Source organism: Dromaius novaehollandiae, chromosome 4, assembly GCF_036370855.1.
Source record: "Dromaius novaehollandiae isolate bDroNov1 chromosome 4, bDroNov1.hap1, whole genome shotgun sequence".
NCBI lineage: Eukaryota > Metazoa > Chordata > Aves > Casuariiformes > Dromaiidae > Dromaius > Dromaius novaehollandiae.
The window spans coordinates 68,729,880-68,751,521 of NC_088101.1; the positions used below are offsets into that span (position 1 = coordinate 68,729,880).

At 38.7% G+C, this 21,642-nt stretch overlaps 1 protein-coding gene across 4 annotated transcripts in view; it reads left to right on the forward strand.

Moving 5' to 3' along the window:
- Window positions 1–21,642, forward strand: part of PPARGC1A (PPARG coactivator 1 alpha) — a 379,831-nt gene that overhangs the window by 344,907 nt on the left and 13,282 nt on the right. For 3 of the 4 annotated variants that reach the window (XM_026120506.2, XM_026120507.2, XM_026120509.2), the window contains exons 3-10: window positions 1,765–1,959; window positions 2,917–3,039; window positions 3,918–4,122; window positions 8,376–8,421; window positions 8,530–8,603; window positions 16,545–17,457; window positions 18,022–18,126; window positions 18,263–18,383. In XM_026120506.2, the coding sequence (XP_025976291.2) occupies window positions 1,765–1,959; window positions 2,917–3,039; window positions 3,918–4,122; window positions 8,376–8,421; window positions 8,530–8,603; window positions 16,545–17,457; window positions 18,022–18,126; window positions 18,263–18,383 (1,782 nt within the window). Of the gene's footprint in view, window positions 1–1,764; window positions 2,021–2,916; window positions 3,040–3,917; window positions 4,123–8,375; window positions 8,422–8,529; window positions 8,604–16,544; window positions 17,458–18,021; window positions 18,127–18,262; window positions 18,384–21,642 lie in introns of those variants that run through there. The other variant, XM_026120510.2, reaches the window with a different exon arrangement.

Sequence of the window (21,642 nt, forward strand, 5' to 3'; positions counted from 1 at the left end):
ACAAAGTTGACTTCCCTCACCTTATTTCAATATATTCCACACTAATAGCAGAGTTAAGCAGCTGGATTATCATGGTGTGATGAACGTTTCTATTTGGTATGGTGGAAATTACTAGATCCATAGACTTGGATTCTTTTTCTCAGCGGTCAAGCCCATTTTGGCCTTTAGATAAATGCTTTTTCTTAACATTAGCTTTGTGGGAATGGTTATTTGTTTCTTGGGGATGAGACTGTAAGCACCAGCACAGTTTGCGCTCTGCCATAGCCCTCAAACTGGGAGACAGTTTTTCCTGTAAGAACCCGTGAGGTGTGATTTGGCTGAGAAGCCTGACAGCAGGAATTATCTGTGTGGTTTATGACAGTCTCTGTTCAAAGTCTGGTAGATATAGTATTACTAAAAGCTACATTAAGGGGATACCGGGACTTGATTTTTTTTTCTTTTTTCTTTTTTTTTTCTGAGATGTTGCTAGCAATATTTTGATGTGGACTTCTATAACCTTCTGTTTCTTTCCAAGGGAGAGCATTTATTTGTCTTACTGCTGTATTCAACTGTCTGTGTTCCTTGCTAATTCACTTCTAAACTGTAAGCACTGAAATTAGCTGAAATCTCTTCACAGTGTGAACCTGGAGTGTGATGAGCCGCTGTGAAGTTGGTGGAAATACTCCCAATTGATATCCCTGGAATTTGGATCAGATCCCTGGAATCCGTGAAAGGCTTTCCATTTACTTTAAAAGCACAAGGATCAGCCTCAAAATCCTAGATAATTGTTCTGTCATGATCAATTTCTGATTTTTCTGAAAAATAAATATAATGATTTTTACACAATTCTATTGCTCAGGACTCTTAGTATTCCGAAAATCTGTACCTTTGTATACAGTAGGGACTGTATTTCACTAAAAAATTGGAAGGAATTTAAATTTACTCAATTTGACAAAAACAAGTCCTGTTTCTGAAAGAAGATATCTTATATAAATTAACATTACAGCCACATCTGATTAGGAATTAATCTACTTTTTATAATTGCAGTCTGAATTAGATAAACGCATACAATAGTTGTATTGAGCACTCAAGCTACATAACTGGAAAGGACAACTTCAAAGGCAACCTGTCTAATACATTTACTTAAAAGAGACCCAGAGAGTCTGCCATTAACAATATGAGCCTTGATTGCTAGTCTTGTGCCAAAATGCTCAGAAATGAGAACTTTTTATTTATTTTTGGAGCAAGATTTTCCAGAGGTATGAAAGTGAAACCCTTTCTGTGTTGCGCTAGGCTGCATACGTGGACAAGATTTGCCTAATTTCTCTGGTAATACATTTTTTGGTCTTCTGATTAGCTGTCTTATTCTGTGATTCTTGTAATTTTGTCAGGTCAATTAACTGGTATTCAGTGCTGAAGAGAGACAGAGAGAGACAGTCTGGACCACGCTCGCTTCATTAGGTGTCAGCAGCTTAGGTGCATCTTGTAGCTCAATCCCTGTGTGGTTATTTATCTATCATTGTTAATATTGGATTAAAAAAAAAAGAGAAAATTGTGGAAGAAAGTAAATTGGAAGAATGCATTGCAAATGCAAAGCAATTTCTCTCTTGAATGCAAATATGGATAATTCTTTTCTCTAAATTATGCTTTATGAGACACCGTTGCAGGTTGCTATTTCACAGGCAGGTTCAGCTACGTTTTGTCTTTTTTACATACGGAGTCATCATGTCATTCCTTTTGTCTTCTCATCTGCTTCCACTTTTTTTTTCCCCTGTCCTCATACAGAAGATAGATGAAGAAAATGAGGCAAACTTGCTAGCAGTTCTCACAGAAACGCTGGACAGTATCCCTGTGGATGAGGATGGATTGCCTTCATTTGATGCACTGACAGATGGAGATGTGACCAATGAACATGATGCTAGCCCTTCCCCAATGCCCGACGGCACCCCTCCAACTCAGGAGGCAGAAGAGCCGTCTCTAGTAAGAACCCTTCCTACTGTTTAACAGGAATTGGATGTGCCTCTGGCTACCCGCTGCATGGGTATGATGTAGTCACAGTAAGGTCTGGGCTTTTCATTTAGACTGAAAAGGAAAATCAAGTAAAGGACTGAAATTTAAACGGGGTGGGGGTGGGGGACATGGAAAAGGTCATAGGATGACTAATGAGGGAATCTTTTAAAAAGTGTATTGAAGAGAGAGTTGTTGAGATTCTTGTGCTAATGACTGACACTTTTGCATATCATTCTGTTCAAATGAGTCATGGTAATGGTTTTTAATTCACATTTCCTTTCTTGGGGCTTTTTGTATGTATGTTTAGACTTCGCTTCTGGTAATCTGTAAAGAAATGCCCATTGAGTCTGGCGGGTTGTGGGACTAATTCTGTGCCTTTAACATTGATTTGACCAGTAAGCACCAGCTAATCAGGGCAAAGCCAATTCTTGGTGAGGAGGTGGGTGAAACCTTTATATACATTTTGCTTTGTAAAAACAGTTTGGGATGTGATTCTATTTCTTGTGAAGGCCTCTTAACCCTGACTTCTAAGGAGTGGTCAAATACATACGTCTTGACATTATATACATTATTCCATTAAGGTTAACTCTTCTGTTTAGATCAGAGACCTACTCTGTCAAGCAGGTCACTAAGAATTTCATATTGCCTTGGCTTCAGAAATCCAAGGCCTCTGTTATTTCTTCTTGCCCTGCAGTATGCTGCAGTAAAGGGAGCAGAAATAGGCTGGCAAGCCTCAGAAAAAAATGAAATCTATTTGCTCTGGGGATTGTTGAGCCCTTCTTTCTGTTTTAATATACTCTGCTTGCTGAGAGTGATATAGCTAATTTTAAGTAACTATGCAAAAAATGCAGATAAGTCATTTTAATCCATAAAGATGCCTAACTTTTCTCTTTTCCTTCCACCTCTCTTTCCCTGATATGTTTGTAGCTTAAGAAGCTCTTGCTGGCTCCAGCCAACATTCAGCTAAATTACAATGAATGCAGTGGTCTCAGCACACAAAACCATGCAAACGCTAATCACAGGATCAGAACAAGCCCTGTGGTTGTTAAGGTACAAACTTAATCTTTGTAATAAGGAAAAAAAAAAGTGTAACAGGGTCTTTTATGTTTTCAGCAATCGAATAAGCAGTAGATCTATATGTGCAGTATTAATCTGCCTACTATCCTGCAACTGCTTCAAAAAATGTGAACAGATTATAGACTGGGTTCCAGAAAATCACTTGAGCTCCTTTATGCTCTGAATATTTCATTTATGCTTTTTCTCTTGGCAGAGTTCAGTTGTAGTCCCACCGTCTGTTACTCTTGCCTACTTTATTGATACGCAGAGTAGTAGGGGATACAATAAAATTTGCTGATGGGCTGATGTTGTTTATGAGTGACTCCAAGATGCAGGACTACCATTTTACCAGCTGCCTGAGCTAAGAAAAATTACACTAGATTCTTGGCAAAAGATCTATATCAGCCATTAATTGGCTAGAATGCCGGCTATGACATAATTCTGTTAGCAGGCAGCATTAAACAATGTTTGTCTTGCCATTCACTGTAACTGAAAACGGAGCGTTTAGGGGTACTTAAGAGAGTTGTGAATACTGGGCTCAAGCAATCAGCAGCAAATTAAGGTTTAAACCAGCTTATTTTTTTGTTCACAGTAAAGGCGCTGTAGGGTCTTGTTAGTTACATGTTGCTGAGTAGGAACATTGAAATGTAGGAGAAATGAAATAAAAAGCTGCATAAATGTCATTTAGGAATTTTAAATGTAATTTTCTTTCCTTGTTCTGCAAATAATTATTCACAGCTCATAGATCTAGTACACTTAGACTGAACACTTCATTGAAAATCTCATCTCTTCAGAAAACCTATATCCATTCTGATAAGGTTCAGTTCACTAATTTTAGCTTTTTTTTTTTTTTATTATGCCTTGTTTTTAAGACTGAGAATTCATGGAGCAATAAAGCAAAGAGCATTTGTCAACAGCAAAAGCCACAAAGACGTCCCTGCTCTGAACTTCTCAAATATCTGACTACAAATGATGACCCTCCTCAGACCAAACCAGCAGAGAACAGGAACAGCAGCAAAGAGAAATGCATCTCCAAAAGGAAGCCCCATCTGCAGTCTCAGACAAATCATCTGCAAGGTAGGTGTGGGATCACAGAATGTAACTTTGGTACCAGCATTAATGGAGGGAAGCTGAAATACAGTGGCCGTGAATACCCTCAATACCTCTTCTGTTCTTTGGATTAGTATTGTAAATCCAGAAGCTCTTCTGTATAGAGAGAATTTAAAAACAGGATAATGAAGTTAGAATTAGTTAGGTAGATTTAGCTTTGAAACAATTTTAATCCTGTTGCTCCCCCTGCAACCTCAGAAAAGGAACCTGGAAGTGTAATGAATGCTACATGTTAATATAAATCAAACTAGCTGGAGATACTTATTCGCAGAGTACTGTACCACTAAGAAATCATTATACCCCTAAACAAGCTGGGCAGACCGGTTCATTAGTGAGCTTCTTTTTTTTTACCAGTGTAAAACTGAAGGCATTGTTAACCTGCCACGTAGTCCTTAAGAGACAATAAATAGTGCTCTCACTGCTACAGAATAAGCAGTAAATGTGTCATTCCTGTTACAGCTGGAATGCCAGTTTGTAATTTTATTTGGTAAATAGTCGAAAGTTTAGCTACCATCCTGATCTCTCCCTTTCTCTCTCTCCCTTTCTCTCTCTCCCTCTTTCTCTCTCTCCCTCTTTCTCTCTCTCCCTCTTTCTCTCTCTCCCTCTTTCTCTCTCTCCCTCTTTCTCTCTCTCCCTCTTTCTCTCTTTAGATTCCTTATCGCCAAAACTAAACACCTGTGTTGACTTTTAGTATCCTCCAATGCATAAAGAACAGGGCTGTATTACAAGTAGCTTCTATGGCAGAGATGCACAAACTTAAAGACCCTCTCCTGCTTTCATCCCCCGCTCCCCTGCCTGCTCTCCCAAGATAAAGAAAAGCTGTAAAAGCTTATGAGCCCAAAGGGAGCTTACTTAAAGTTGCTGTTACTCTAAAATACATCTATGTGTATACTGGCTTGGCTGGTAGAAGACCACGTACCACTCTCAGTCACATCTCCCTCACATCAGTGGGGATCCTGGATGACTCTACTAAAATCAATGGAAGCTATCCTGCTGCAACAGAGATCAAAATATGACCCAAAATGTGTTGTTCTGATATTTTTAAGGCAGCAATTCTAATCTGTGTACATTTTTATTTCTCTTCCCCTTCCCCTCTCCCCCCACCCTGGCCTTTTCAGCCCTGGTTAAATCTAATTTTTCATTGTTGATTAGAAAGGTTAGGCAAACTTAATAAAATTGAATCTTCCCTTCCCACCATTAAATACCCTTCTCGCAGCTGCACATTATGACCTCCTAAGTATAGTTTTCCCCATTACAGTTTCAAATTCTCTGAACAATGTTTCTTGTAAGAAAGAAATCCAACCGCCCCTAGAGCGTCTTCAATGCCAGCTGCCACTCCTTCTGCATGGTTTCAGCAGAGTGCTTCCGAGCAAAATCCAGACTGGATTGTGCACATGAAACCTGGGTCTGTTACTGCAGCAGTCCTGAAACTAGGCATAGACTTGCCAGAAGTTGCAGGCGGTTGTAACCCCTTTATTAACACTATTGGGTGCAATAAGGTATATCATATATAACATGGTATACTGATTAAATAAATTAAAAAATAAATAAATAAATAAAATAAAGATATACTGATTAAAAAGCCTTCCTATTCAGACCAGAGCTGCATTTTCCCCTCGCTGAAGTAATTGTGTAGATTCAGTGCAAAGAAGAAAGGCAAGCTGGGCTGCAACAACAGGGCGGAAGGAGAGGTCAGGAAAATCCCAAAGGGGCATGTAGCTAACTTACCAGAGTTTAATAGCTGACTGTGGCTTCAGTAGTATTGCAGGTGAAATTACAGGCTTTTTAAAAAAATTCCTTTGTTACAAATCTCTTCTCAAGTTCCTACAGTTCAATTTGCAGGCTTCTGAAATACTGTTTTTCATCAAATTTGTCTCATACCCCAACGTATGACTTCAGTATTGATAGAGTACATGCAGAATATGTGTCTTTCAGGCTGAACAGTCAATTCATGCAAAATCAACCTTGCAAATATAACTGGTATTCACAGACCTGTAGTCATTTGTTCATACATTTAATCAAAACTACAAAAGCTCCTTCTGTTTTAAAAAAAATAATCAGGGTCTGATATTTTCTTTCAAAGTTATGAGAAAGCTCACAAAGAATAAGTCAAATGATATTTTCCTTTAGGGTTACTGTTGCAAACATATTGCAAACCCACGGAAATGTCTACAAACCCATTCACGCCAAAGATCATCTGTGGTTTTGCATTGAAATTTGCCCATGAGGAAACTTAGTTCTTCTGAACCTGAATGTTTTCAATTTACAGGGACAAGCAACTCCATGTGAACCCTTTTAATATTAACACAGACACACAAACACGCACGCACACACACAGTAGACCTTGAAACTCTAATAAACGTGTACCAAGGAAAATGATATTGCCTTGGCTAAATATTTACACTGTCAATAACTCTGTATGTGAGGATGAACCCTTTGCAGAAATTCTGTTTGGTCAAGTCCTTGCTTAGCAGTGAGAAAATGCCTAATGGGTGTTTTGGTATATGAATTTCTCAGTGGGAGGGATCACTGATATCTGCCTCAAATCAATGCAGATGAGTGTCAGCTAACACCTTGGTTCCATGCTCATCTCTGTCAGATTTGTACTGTGCCTCAGTGCTTCAGATTTTATATATATATTCTGATCTGCCTGTCTAATGAAAGCTAGAATGAGACTTTTCAGAGGCTTAAACAACTCTTACACATTCAACTTGCTCTGAAAGCCAAAATTGGGTAAGAGTATGTAGATTTTATCTTCTCAAACAGTGGAAGCCTTCCCTCAGAACTTTGCTCCTGAACCTTACTGTGAGTTTGGAGGGAGGTAGGGGGCTGGGTTTTTGGTTTATTGTTTTTAAGTCAGTTTTATCTCTAGGTAGCCACTAGCAACTGTGGCAAACATTAATATCCCTAGATGTATATATAGTACACACAAAGATATGTCAGCTTGCATTCGGTCGTAGCATAACAGCTTTCTTAGTATAAATCAGTGGCAATGCTGGATTGGACAAATGACCCATTTAGATGAATTTCCTCTCTGACAGCGACTTCTGAGGAAGGTGAACCTGAGGTGAACACCTGAGCTTCCACTTCTAACTTTCATATGGGGAGGAGGAGAAACAATATGCAGCCCTTGAGAATTGAGTTAATTTTTTAAAAATGGAATATAACTTCAGGAATGCTCTAGAGCTTATGAAAGTAATCAATTTGCATATAAAATCCTTTAATGTCGATGGGAGTTCCATGCCTGGAATGAATACGAAATATGCAGTAGTGACACTCTGGACAAAAGATCTGCAGTGCAGGAATGTTCAAGGGGAACATTTTGTCTTAAGTAATTAATTTGCAAAAGAGATCCCCTGCTGTTGTTCTTGGTACAGTGCTCTCTGCATTTAAACATCAATCTAACTTTTGAAAACTAAAATTTGTAAGTAATAAAATATCTTTAATTTTAAAATATTTTACTGGCAATTTAAGGAATCTTAGTTGTTTTAAAATATCCTAGTTCTTGGTTTGCTTTGGGAAAATACACGTTTGCACTAATAAAAGATACAAAGAGTTGTATTTTTATAGCTAAAGCTTTGGTTTTTGTGTATGTCAAGATTGTAGGGCTGAGAGCTTCAACCTCATTTTTAACCATCTGTGACTATGTCCATGGCTTGTCATAGTTTGAAGGATAATTTGCAGAAATTTGGAGTATAGCTGGTTGGACTCTGGCCTCACAGAAACAACCTATTCTCAGTGCTATATATAAAAGTGTATATTGTAGAAGTAAAATTAACTGAATATTCATGACGTTCTGTTACTTTGTAGTTATTCTGCTGCTCTTGTTTCCAAATAAAATGTGAACTGTAGTCTAAATTAAATCTAAGAGAGATAACATTTTCACAGCATATCCTGTAAATTTCTTCATTGATTTTTAACATGTACCACTCTACTTTTGAAAGGTTCTTGGCATTTGGGCTTTGTACCATATTTCGGAGGTACAGTAATTGAGGTAAATCATTGTTGAAATTTAGGTGCCATTTGGTGCCAGTAATGAGGAATCAGGATGAGTCTCCGTATTTATTTATTTAAGATAAGCTGAGATGCCTATTGAACTATTGGACCTCAAGCCAAACTAACTAACATAGGATTACAGCACCAAAATAAAAAGAAATCTTTTTAGTATACATTACAGAATATTTAAATATTTCATAATTGCTTTCTTTTTTTCCCATTAGCCAAACCAACAAGTTTATCACTTCCGTTGACACCCGAGTCACCAAAGTAAGTACTAAAAAGTGCAAACATTTATAAAAGGGAGGGGGCTTTAATACATTTTGGCTACAGCAACTCCATTTCAGCTTGTTTTTATAAATGTGCCCTGTCTTCCAGTGATCCCAAGGGTTCCCCATTTGAGAACAAGACTATTGAACAAACCTTAAGTGTGGAACTCTCTGGAACTGCAGGTGAGAAACGTGGAGTGCTGGCTCTTCCTTTCGGCATGGCTTGCTTGCGTGCTTGCTTCTTCTAATGCAACGTGTGTACTGAGATGTTACAGAAGTCACCAGCAGATCAATTTCAGTGCCGTTTAGCATTGACTTTTTACCCAGTTACCTGAGCGGGAAGGTGGTTGAAAATATGACTCCAAACGTACACAAGAGAGTATAATTTCTGGAAAAATATGAATGAAACCATTTATCTGTTATGCTTCCCCATTCCCCCATAGATTTGTGTACTGCTGAGCACTATCTTTTAAATACAAACCCCCACAGCACAGTGTAATAGATGTTACAGATGGAAAAGTTATGTCATCCAGTCTGTCTCCAGGCCAGTATAGGGCTGTACATGACTGCACATGTTGTGTTTTGTCAACTCTAGATTAAAATGTCACAACTAACAGCTTTCTTCTCTGCCATTGAAATGCTATTCCATAGCTTAAAGGTATTTTTTAATTGATAGTCATTTTATATTCTCAATTTCTCTTTATTTCTTCCATTAGCACACTTTACACAATCTCCGATCTATCTTCCTCCTTGCAGCTCTCTGGTGCTCATACCTTTGAAAGATTTTTATCATGTGCTGCTTTAGGTGATGCGTCACCACATTATACTCATTTAATTCATCTGCTCATTCCATAAAAGTCATTTCCTTCAGACCTCTGATCTGCTATTGCTTTCCTCTGAACTGTTTTGCTACTGTTTTCATGAAGTGTCCAGGACTAAGCACAAGACCGTGTATTCAGGTCAACCCAAGCTATTGATAAGACTATTTTCTTTCTCAGTTACATAATATTGAAAAATAAGAAGTGTACTAGAAGTGTGTTTCTCTCAGCAGCATACCTAGGGGATGGGTGGATTATAAATCATGTATTCTGTAGCATTTTGGGGAATATTGCAAGCTAGATCGTCAGGTACTGTCAAGCAGCTCGGCTGCCTTGAACTCAGTGGCAATTTTATAGAAGACTAGGTCCAAGTTGTAGGTTTGTTTATGCACTTTGAGCTGTTGCTTTCACCTACCAACAACCATCATTCCACTTTCTTGGAAGCTTCTCCATTAATTCAGCATGAAAATATACACACTTCCTTCCTACCTGTCCTTAAAATCTGTAGTCTTAATCTTTCCCCTCATAACAAAGGAAGCATCCTTCCAATGCACTTTGTTTTTGCAAAACCAGTACAAACATGGCAAGATTTGCTATATGCAGCAGGTTAATCCCATTCAGTGCCAATAGGTCTGAAGCACAGAGAAGCCTCTTTTATCATTACTGGAAGCACATCCACACAAGTGTGCCTGTTCGTAAGCACACTGGTAGGTCAGTGCTTAATGCTACAGCTGAGAGGGGCAGATGAGGTGACTACAGCAGAATAGTACAAAAAACAGTTGAAAGCACTGAAGGAAGTAGTTTTTTTCTCCCAACCAGAAAGATAGCAGCCTGCTCTTCACATCAGCTGACTGGGCAGAAGTTGGGAGTCGATATGACTCCTCTGTAGTGTTGTAGTATCGCTCAGGAAGGTCAGCTGGAGTGGTTTTCCACTGTATCAGCTGCGCACAGAGGAAGAATCAAAACAACTTTGTAGTTGGTTTAGGCAATATAACTAGGAGAACTGGCAAATTAAATATGCCTGAGAAGCTGAGAAATAGTACAACTGGATGAATATGTGAACAGGAACACTGTTCTATGAAAATATGACATTTTTCCCTCTGGAAGTAAATCCAGTGTAGCTAGTTAACTGATGTTCATCAAAGCAAGCAAGAGTTGGTGGAGTGCGTGCAGCCAGGCAGCTGGGGCGGTGTTCACAGGCAGCCATGGCAGTCCCACTCCATGCTGGACTTGCTCTGCTCTTCAGAGTGCCTAGTGAGGAGGTTTCAGGAGACAACATGTCCTCTTTTAGTAGCTGTATTAATCTCTGCCTTTACATACACACAGCTTTTATTTTTATGTACATATCTATAAATCTGTAAAAAAGTGGGTGGTTGTGCATGTCTTTATGTTTGAGCTCATTAATTTGTATTGCTGTAGCATCTTATGTCACAAGTCTACTTGTGCTGGAAACAAGCAAGTACATAACAGAAACAAGCTCTAGTACTGAAGGGCTTACTGAGTAAGCGGGTAAATCATTGCAGAACTGGGACCCACTTCAGTAATAAAAAATAATAATAATTAAAAAAAACAGAGGAAAAAAACAGTGGCAGTAGTGATTAATAATACCTTGGAGTTCTTCAGTGAGACCCTGGCAACTCCAAATTATATCCAGATAACCGCATTGCTCATTGTCCTTATATAGGGCAGCTTGCACTGTACAAGCACTGTTTATTATAATTTAAATAGGAGTTGCCTTGATCTCACTGTCGAATTGAAAAGACCTTTAGCAGTGCTGCTCGCACTATCGAAGCAAAAAGTATTTTAATATAAATAGCCGCTCCCTTGATCTTTCTGCTGAAAACAACGTTGGTTCCCTCACTGATGAATTAACCATAGAGTAGAAAAATAAATAAATAAAGGCATTTCCCACACAAGCCATCAATCTTCATCACATGTACATTTTGGATTCACGTACCTAAAGTCAAACTGAATCCGTTCTCTCGCTACTGCTATATCTTGCTTTAGAATGGATTTGTTATTACTCGTGAATGTAACTTGGTCCTCTCTAAAACTGTAAAAATATTTATTTGCTAAATTACAGGGGACAAAACCTTTAAAACTGTTTTTAAGGGAAACCACGTGTAAGAATTTCTCAAATATACTTTAAGTGGCCTATGATAGAAGAATAAGTCCATTGCTATCCAAAATCACGACTCCTGAAGCTCATTTGTATTGCTGTTCTGAGAAACATGGGCCAGAACATCACAATATGGAGCCCTAGTTGATGCTAGTATAATGGATGAAATTTCTGTGTAACAAGAGTCTTATTCTGCCTAAGAGGTGATGGCTCATGAGAGATCCTTCTCCCTTTCTTTCCATAACTATCTGCATTGCAAACACTGTGCTAACAGGCCATGGTCAGGAATGCTGTAAAGTCTTCCAGGGCATGGGACATTTCTGCATTACTGGAGGACCTCTATTCTGTTACCTGTCAGGCCAAGGAGGCAGCTGCAGAGGGGAGGACTAGCAGGATGTCTCACCCTCTGGAGGTGACTGTCTCTCTCTCTTTTGATGACAGAGAGCTCCAAAATGATTATTTTAGACTTTCTGCTGAACTTCTAAATGGCAAAAGTTGGAAGACATGGCTCCTACATGTTTGAAATTCAGCTCCCTCTGTTTTTTCAGCATCTTTTAAAACCTTCACTCATAAATTCTCAAAGCTGTCAGGCAAGTGCATGCATTAAGTGAGGTTACATGTTTAAGGCTCTGCTACCATACAAGTGACAAATCAATAACTGGAAGAATAATTCCACCCTCCTACTGGTGGCTCAGTGAAAAGTCTTTCATTTGCACACAAATTCCTATAATTTACTTGAACAAAAACCCCTCGTCCGTCATCTTGTGTACAAAATTTGATCTCTCCAGAAAGATGACAAAAAAAGTTATATGAATGCAATCAGCTTGAATAGTGATTTGGAATTCATGGGCATCCTTGGGGATTCTTAAACCCTACTATTTGCCCACCTCTGGATCTGAGTTACCTCTTAGTTGTCAGAACAATACTTGACCTCAGAATGATTTCTGATAAAAGGAGATGTGAGATACAGAGAGATGTCCAGAGGGAATAAAATCTGGTAAATTATTAGATATTTTCAGGGGTCTGTATTTATTCTCTGCAGCACTGACAACAAGATTAAACTGACTACTCAACAAGCATGTATTTTTTTATTATATGACGGCTATTTAATTTTATTATATTTTCTTGGCTTCTGCAGTCCTGTGCCACACAAAAGCGCTTCTGATTTTTTTTCTTTTTTGACTGAATCGGGCTATTATCTTGCATTCAATGTTTTAGGTGGCCTTAAATAGTGTTTCTCTGACAATCCATTTTCAAACTTAAAAGGTATAAAAGAATTCATTTTCAGTGTCTCCCAAAAGCCCGGTGCACTTGTAGAAAGGTTCTGCAGCTGTGTTCCCCAAAAGATGCTAATTGTCAGCCTCTCCAAAGCACAACAAACCTCATCAAATATTTAAATGCTAACAGTAATAGTATGTTTTTTAGAAAGATTGGTGTCTATATAAAACAGCATTGCAAATGAGTCCTAAAAAGTCAAGATGTCACATTTCCTGTAAATGCACTCCCCTAATTTCTGCTATCAACCTAACTGAGCTAAATGAGTTACTAAGGTTTCTTTAGTGCAGTTTTGGAATGCGTCGAAGCTGCTTCCACTCCCCCCGAGACTTTCTTGAAAAGAAGTCGCTAGATCAAGGTGGCAGAGCCGGCATACATGCAAACACCTTTTGTCGCACAAACACGGGAAGGACAGTGCTGATTTGGCAGCAGTGTTCGCAAATTGATATACACAATTTTAAAGCCCAGGATCACTGAGTGAGTTCACAGTATATAGACAGAGCAAGGCAAAGTGCAAATGTACCATTTACTGAAGCCATTCAATTAAAGAAAAGTCCCTACAAAGAAAATCGTTTTATAGCATGTCATGAAAAAATACTTGCCTTTTACTTTAAAAAGAAAAAAGACTGTTTAAGGGGGATGATTGTAGAGTATGTGCCACTTCTAACAGATTTGCTGTGCAGAAGTACATAAGTGTGAGTGATGTAGAGGTACTTGTTTATTATAGAGCACATTTCAATGCAGTAATCATAAATATTGCTAAGGTTGTGCTCTGTTGAAATATGACCTACATACTCTTGATTGTTTGTGTTACGTGATTTGTCTGACACCCATTACATTCTGGGTAATGGCAGCCATTTGTTGCTGTGCACAGCAGGCTCTTTTGACAAAAGAAAATAGGCAGCAATAAAAAAGCTATAGTCTGAATTACATTCTGCACAGTGCTGCACTGCTGAGAGTTTGTGCAAGTGTGTTAACAATGCTCTGAACTGCCTCTTGTCAGCCTTCAGCCTGTAATGGCCATCTGTCCTTACATAAATCTGTCAAAACCTGCTAAGTTCAAGAGAGAGCACAGAATATACCTTGCACTGTCAGTGCTAAAATGTACGCTTTCGCGGAGAAATCAGTGTGTATGACATGATCCCAAGCTTATAGAATATTTTAACGCTGTTGATGCAGCATCGTGGCATGAAGTCAAGATTAGAGCGATTAGCGTGGCAAAAGGGACACTGATGAGCAAGCATGTCGCCAGCTCTCTCTCTCAAAGTTTACGATTTGGAGGCTGGTCACGGGCCGTGCCGAAGGGGGACCCCACGGCAGTGACATAAGCAGGACCCAAGTCAAACCCATACGCCTTTCCCCAGCCCCCTTGTTTGAGGTTTGCTCAAAAGTTAAATGAACATTTTCCAACTTTCAGCTATTTGTCCTTGTTTCTGCACTTCCTGCTTCTGCTTAGAGCCAGGAAAAAAGCCAGAATGCCACGAGGAAACCTTTTCTTAGGATGTCCCCAGCACAGTTTTGCCGGCAAAAGAAGTGCCAGTACCTTGGCTCAGTCTGTACTTTCTTGGGGGAGGCGTTAGTTCCTCCCTCCCAAGGTTGCTGGACTCCTTGTGGGGCTTCTGGAAGTTGTGCTGTTCGGTGTGCAGCTTCCTTTCTCCCAGGACTACTTTTAAAGAAGTGGGGATAGAAACAGGATTTTATTTTGGGCGTTGGATTATGTATGGGGTTTCTTTGCCTAAAATTCTCGAGTATTTCAGACGTCTGTTGTGGAGTGGTTGTATTTTATAAGCGTGCAACAAGGAGAGGCTGGAATTAATATTCTCTCAGTTTGTTCTTTCTTTAAAAATACATACCAAAATTCAGTAACTAACCCCAGGGCTCCTCATGGGCTATATAATTTCATGAATAAAAATGCTGTTCTGAATTTTTAATTTAGAAAGTTACCTTGCTTGCGTAAATTTTTGTTGAATCTGAACCTGAATTTTTAACCCAGAAATGATTCCTGCAGAAGATTGAAGGGCCTTGTTCTTTCCATTTTAACAAAAGCTTTTGCTAGTCAGAATTGTTTGTTATTCAGGAGGCGGTTAAGGTGTGAAATCTATGCTGCTGGCTCAAGTGAATTTTTGGGAAGTAAAATTGAGGGCACATATAGTTTTAACAATGATGACTTTGCACAAAACTATTTAATTTTTATATTCACATGTGGGTAGCTAGAATTTTAGAGTTCAACATTTCTGCCTTGGTTTCCCTGACTGTAGTGGCATTAGGCAAAGTCTTTATGTAGTCCTGGGTAGCTCATAACCATTTTTTTCCAAACGTTCAGACAAAATCAAGCCTCTCTCTCACATCATATATTCATGTCTTGGTACTCCTATCTTCTTTCTTTCTGGAACAAATTCACTGCAGCTAATGCAGTGGGACTCCTGGTCTCCATTTATGTTCCTTAGGGAGCACTATGCATTGATGGACGCTTTTCCTTCTTTACAGCAAAACACTATAAAACATCTTCCATTTGCATTGATCTGCTGAGCTCCACTGTATGGTTAAAAATACAAAATAAAACTCTGCAGCCATATTTGAAATACACGCTTCCTGAAAGCGCGCCTGCATTCTCCTTTCATTCTCGCTGGGGAAGTCATAGAAAGCTCCTTGCTTGGGCTGGAAAAGGAAACCTGGTCTAGCATTGGTCTCTGGAATGCTTAAGGATGGACTAGATAAACCAGAAAAACTCCCTTATCTCTGTTCCTAATTCAGGAAAATATGTATCTTTTTATTTTTAAGCCCATGAGCACATGGGCTTACATTAGGGTCAATGAGATAGAAGTAGATTTTTAAAACTTAACATGCTGAATGCCTTCCTGAAGAGCAGTTATTTCCTGAACACTGGCCCCAGCTTGCTGTTGCCCTGAGCTTGTTCTGGTTTATTCTTTTATAAAGTCTTAATAACAACTTTTATGAATTCTGTAGATGACTTTGAGAGTTATTTTCTTCCCTTAGAAAAAAAACTTGGAAGATGCTTCTTTGGTTCCCAGGTTTTACTAGAGTGGGTTGTAGTCCTTCATGCAATTTCATCTTACCGTAGTGGTGTAATCTAACAAACATAGTTATGTGAAAAATTCTGGTAGTTACTGGTATTTTTAGTCTTTAGTTGTCTGCTTCATTTCTATCATCAAGTAAATTTCAGTCTCCCCACTTCCTGACTCTTGCTAATATTTAGTTCTAAATGTAATGGTTCGTTACAGTTGCAGTAGTCCTATTGTTTGCTTGGGTTTCAGTTGCAGAACCCCATTTCAGGCAAAATGTATTAGTTATGCTTACAGTAATGTATTATACATACATTAGCAATGGTTTACTAAGTTAATGAACTGTGGAGACAAAGAGTCATTGCAGTCAAGTTGTACGGTTGCTGTACTTCTTTGCATTTAAGTTCTGTGTACTACAGAGGTTTCTTTGGTAACCTCATTTATTTTTCTCAGACTTGCTTTTATTCAGGGTTTTGTCTGATAATTTCTTTAGGTTCGTGACAGTCCAGTCTTTTGACTTTCGATTTTTGTATAAAAATCCTTTTGATTTTTATCAAAAAAGTCTTTTGATGTTTATCTTTTGATTTTTTTTTCTATACCAAAAAGTACAGAGGAAGAGGGAGGTGGATGTCATGAAGGGAGGGGAGGGGCAGAAATAATGTTGAAGATTAATGGCAATGCATTAGTATTGATGCCATTGTTGTTATCTGAACTTTGGCATCTCAAACCCTAAGTACTCTTATTCCTAGTAATAGTATTGTTAAGTTAAAGTGACTAAAATGAGTTCATGCTATTTTTATCTATTTCAAAGAAGCATATGTACTTTCTTAATAAACATTGTTTCTGTGCTTAAAAATGTTCTTTTCCTCCTTTTTTTCCCACCCCTTAGGCCTAACTCCACCGACGACCCCTCCTCATAAAGCCAACCAGGATAATCCTTTTAGGACTTCACCTAAGCCGAAGTCATCATGCAAGACTGTTGTACCACCTTCAAAAAAGCCCCGCTATAGTGAGTCTTCCGGTTCTCAAGGAAATAACCCACCCAAGAAGAGTCCAGAACAATCTGAGCTGTATGCACAGCTTAGCAAGACTACAGTACTGTCCAGTGGACATGAGGAGAGAAAGACAAAACGGCCCAGTTTGCGGCTGTTTGGTGACCATGACTACTGTCAATCTGTGAATTCAAAATCGGAAATACTCATTAAAATATCCCAGGAACTTCAGGACTCCAAACAACTAGAATTTAAGGATTCTTCACCTGGGTGGCAGTGTCAGATTTGTTCTTCTTTAGAACAAGACCAGTATTTCAAGAAAGAGACTTTACAGACAAGTAAGCAGGGTTCCCACTGTAATAGCAGAAAACAGCTCCAAGACCAGGAAATTCGTGCTGAACTGAATAAGCATTTTGGTCACCCCAGCCAAGCTGTTTTTGATGAAGAGGCAGATAAGACCAGTGAACTAAGGGACAATGATTATAGTAATGAACAATTCTCCAAACTACCTATGTTTATAAATTCAGGACTAGCAATGGACGGTCTCTTTGATGATAGTGAAGATGAAAATGATAAACTATGCTACCCTTGGGATGGGACACAAGCCTATTCGTTATTTGATGTATCGCCTTCTTGCTCTTCTTTTAACTCTCCATGCAGAGATTCAGTGTCTCCACCCAAATCCTTATTTTCTCAAAGATCCCAAAGGATACGCTCTAGATCAAGGTCCTTTCCTCAACGCAGGTCTTGTTCCCGTTCTCCATATTCCCGATCGAGATCAAGGTCGCCCTGTAGTAGATCCTCTTCAAGGTACTGTACAGCAAATTCATGTCATCATCATAATTAATAAGAAGGAAAATCGTAAAGAGCATAAAGCAACTTAAAGCAAAGAAATAAAAAACAAGTAATTTAATACAGCACAACTCTTTCTGTTGCCCCTGAGATGACTAATTCTGCAGGTTACAGGTTTGCTACACAAACACTTGTTCGCCGTTATCCTTTAAATTTGCCGAGTTTACACTTTCTGAGTGGAGCCAGTGAGAAGAGAGGCAGAGCAGTGGGTGAGAAACTTGCAGAGCTAACCTTTTCCACTATCTGCAAGTTGCCCTGTGCCAATCTAGCTGCAGCCCCTATCAGATGAAGTTGACAGTGGCTGACTCTGTGCTCTGCGTTAGCCTCAGTAAGGAACATTTCAGAAGGGGGAAAAAAAATTCCTTGAGGCTCCTTAGTTGAGCAGGAGATCACAAACTGTCACTAGAGAATCTCAGTGATAGCTTAGAAGAAATTGTAAGTTCATGTAAGAGGAAGCTCGGGAGAAAATGGTGTCAATAGATTCAAAGTGAATGACAGAGGTAAATGTGTTTCTTCCTACAGATCTTGTTACTATTATGAGTCCAGCCACTGTAGACACCGAGCATACAGAAGTTCTCCCTTATATGCGAGATCGCGATCCAGATCACCATACAGTCGTAGACCCAGGTAGTACATTTTGTGTGCCTTTGGCTTGCTTTTCAGTTGGTTCTCAAGAAGATCGTGAAGCATTCTAGAAGTTACGTTATTAATTTTATATTAACAAATGCAGGTGCTTGATTAATGACTAAGTTATGTTTCCTAGATATGACAGCTATGAGGAATATCAGCATGAAAGGCTGAAGAGGGAAGAATACCGCAAAGAGTATGAAAAACGGGAATCTGAAAGGGCCAAACAGAGGGAGAGACAAAGGCAGAAAGCAATTGTAAGCACTGTGAAGATAACTTTCATTTTGAAATAGATTTCTGTTTCTTTTTGTAGATAATCAAAGCTAAAACTGAGACTTTCTTTTCTTTCTTCTTCATAATAGAACACACAAAATACAAAAATCTGCTCACATATATTTCTTAGTATATCTAATTTTAGGCAAATATGTGTCCTTATAACAGTTTGCCTTTTGATTGCACAGTACTAATATTTTCAGGTTCTGCAAACTGCAGCTCTCCAAGTTCATCACAGACAACAAATCCCAAGGATTTACTAGAAAATTGTTCAATTGTCTCAGACAATAGAGAATTAAAAGTGACCCTGTCTACCTACTTTTTATACAGGTCTATCAGCGAACCTGCATTTTATACTAGATGTCACCTACGAGACTGCCGGTAAACAGTGTCTTGTTTCCAAGTTTCTGTTTCTTTAGTAAGCAGTAGTAGGAGCCAGTCAGTTTACATAAGTGATCATCATACTTTTGTGGTAGCTGCAATTGTCTGTACATAGGGTGCAAATAACAGAATTCATAGCTGGGACTCAAAGGATAGATATGAATTTAATTCTGTTTCTTTCTGTCTATAGCTTGGTTAATTTTTAAGTGAGTTATAGTAAAACAGTCTGCAGACATGACATGGCTTAAAAATGTCACTTAACACAGGTCCTTTTGTAATGAATATGGATTATTTATTTATTTTGGGCATCGACATTCAGTGTGAAATGACCCAAACACACAAGGCAAAGGAAATGCCCCTGTGGGAATCGTTAAACTCCCTTGCATGTTGCAGCAGTAGGACAGAGGAATGACTGTTAGAGGGACAGATGGCTTTTGCCTTTTCTTAGTTCCCTGTTGGGAACTGCACGATGGTTTTGATAAATTGGTAGGTGCTGTAAGTCTGGACTTGCCTCGTAGTTGTCAAGCCTTTTTGGTGGCTTGTCGTAACATCTTCTGTTTGGTTTTCTGTGTTCCTGTTCTATCCATTCTGTGCTGTTCTGACCGTCCTCTTGCTCTGCATTAACTTGTGCAGACTATGATGCTTCATCTTCATTTCCAGATTTTCCCTTAGTGCTTTATCCAGAGCTCACCAAAATGAATGGGTAAAAGGTTATTTGTCACACTCTCTGCAGCATTTCTCCTAATGCTTGAGCCTCCGGAGTTGAGAGTACATAGAGATTGACAGAGACTGGTGTAGTCTAGTGGCAACAGTAAGTTCTGGAAAAGAACAGACACATTTAGATTCTGATTTTTGTCTCTCTTACTGTTGTCCTTAGTGACCTTGGTCAAATCTTTTCTCTGCTTCAGGTGTGCTATCTATAAAATGTGGATGAAATGAACATTTTGTAAAGCATGAGACTTAGGGCTATAACATGCTGTAGTGTGCTGATCTGAAACTCAGTGAAGGCAATGGAATGATTTTGCTTGGCTATATATAGCTATATTTAAGTTGCTGTTGCTGTTAATTTTAAAATATCTGGCTTCTGTCTACTCAGCACTGAACACTAACTTTCAGTAATCGTAACTTATGATTTTTCTTAAGTCTAACACAAATTAGAGACTCAAGTAGACCTCTGCCATGGGTGTATCTCGCTACTTCTCAATTACTGTACTGTACTTGTGTAAATCAACCTGAATCCTATGAGAAGGTAGAAAATTTGATTTAGTTTAAATCAAAAAAAAATTGGAAATGAGCTGATCAAGAGAGGAGGAAAGAGGAACAAAAAGAAAATTAGAAAGATCTAGATACACTGAAATGTAACTTCCTCCATGTTAAGAATTTTAGATTATTCAAAACCAAGGCTGAATTTATTTTCTCTTCTAAGGTGAGCACTGGCAGGTAAATAAACTTCATTAATGAAGTAAATAGTAATGAAATAAACTTCATTAATGAAGTTTGTATTTAATTATTATTATTATAGAATTTCTATTTATTAATAATTAATAAATTAGAAGTAAAATAGTCTAGTAGGATGGCAAATCATATTTTTATAAAATATCTATAAATGGAACATAGCAAAAGCTTTAAAAAGGTACCTGTATATAAGCTATATGAAATGTAGATGAAATCCTGTTAGCTCCTACCTCCAAAGTTAATCAGCACTGTTACTTTAAAAACTGGGATGCAATCGTACTGGGTAATTCCCTAGGCAAGTACGTGGGCTTGGGAGGACAGCAGATCCCCTGAAGTCAATGATAAACTGTGTATTAATTTCCCTAAGACTGCTGCTTTAGTCTGGCTTTCTCTGTTCCCTTTCTTATTCCTTTTGGCTTACGGAGCTCTTTTGCAGCACTCTCTGCGTTCTTGAGGGGCTCAACTCATTACTCAGCCCCAAGAATCTGTTCTTCCCTCTCTTTCCTTGAACTCTTTCTACTGCTCTATAAATTTAGGTTTCTTTGCTTTCTGCACTGGGAACTTCTTTCCTTTCTCACTAGCCTTATTCTCATCCTGCAAGAATTGATTTGTGACCAACATACCTCCAAATACTGTTAAAAGAATGGCTCAAAGATTGAATAATAATAATGGCTTGAGTGCTACATAGAGCAGGTGGCTTTTCTTCATGAGAAGCACCATGCTAGGATCTCAGGAGTGAGTTGTAGAAAGGATGCATAGGGGAAAGGGAACAGAAATTATGACTGAGCTAAAAGCCATCAGGTGTTACTGGATCAACATCTAGGACTAGTCTGGATGGAACAACAGCAGTGTGACACCTAGGAAAAAGAAGTGAGAAAATTTTCACATCCTTTAATCTGTCAAAACCATGCATGTAGCAATGCTCCCTGATTGTGGGGTGGCTTGTATTTTGGCAGATGTGAGGGCACATTGTCTGAAAAGGTTTGTTTTAGAAGGCTATTCATGCTGTGTGACAATGGCGTGTTTAAATGGCTACCCATTCAGTCTTGCATGCAACACATTTGCCGCAGTAAGTTTAGGTCAACTAAAGGCCTAGACTAACATTTTCCAGCATGGATTTCTGAATTCATATCTAGACTTAGAGCTGTGTAAAGGTGAAGCTTAACTGCAATAGGTACAGTAATAGTATTCTCTTCTTTCTCTTCTTTCTTCTCCTCGCCTCCCCAGTTAATGGAGATTCAGTGCCTTTTCTGTGGATCAGGGTCTCAATTCTGAGCAGTCACACTTCAAAAATGTAGGCTGAGTCCACAAGTCATTTTCCAGTTAGTACGAAAAATAATTTTGTCATTCATTCATTTATTTAATTTAATGCTGCTGAATTTGATACCTTTGCTAACTGAACAAATT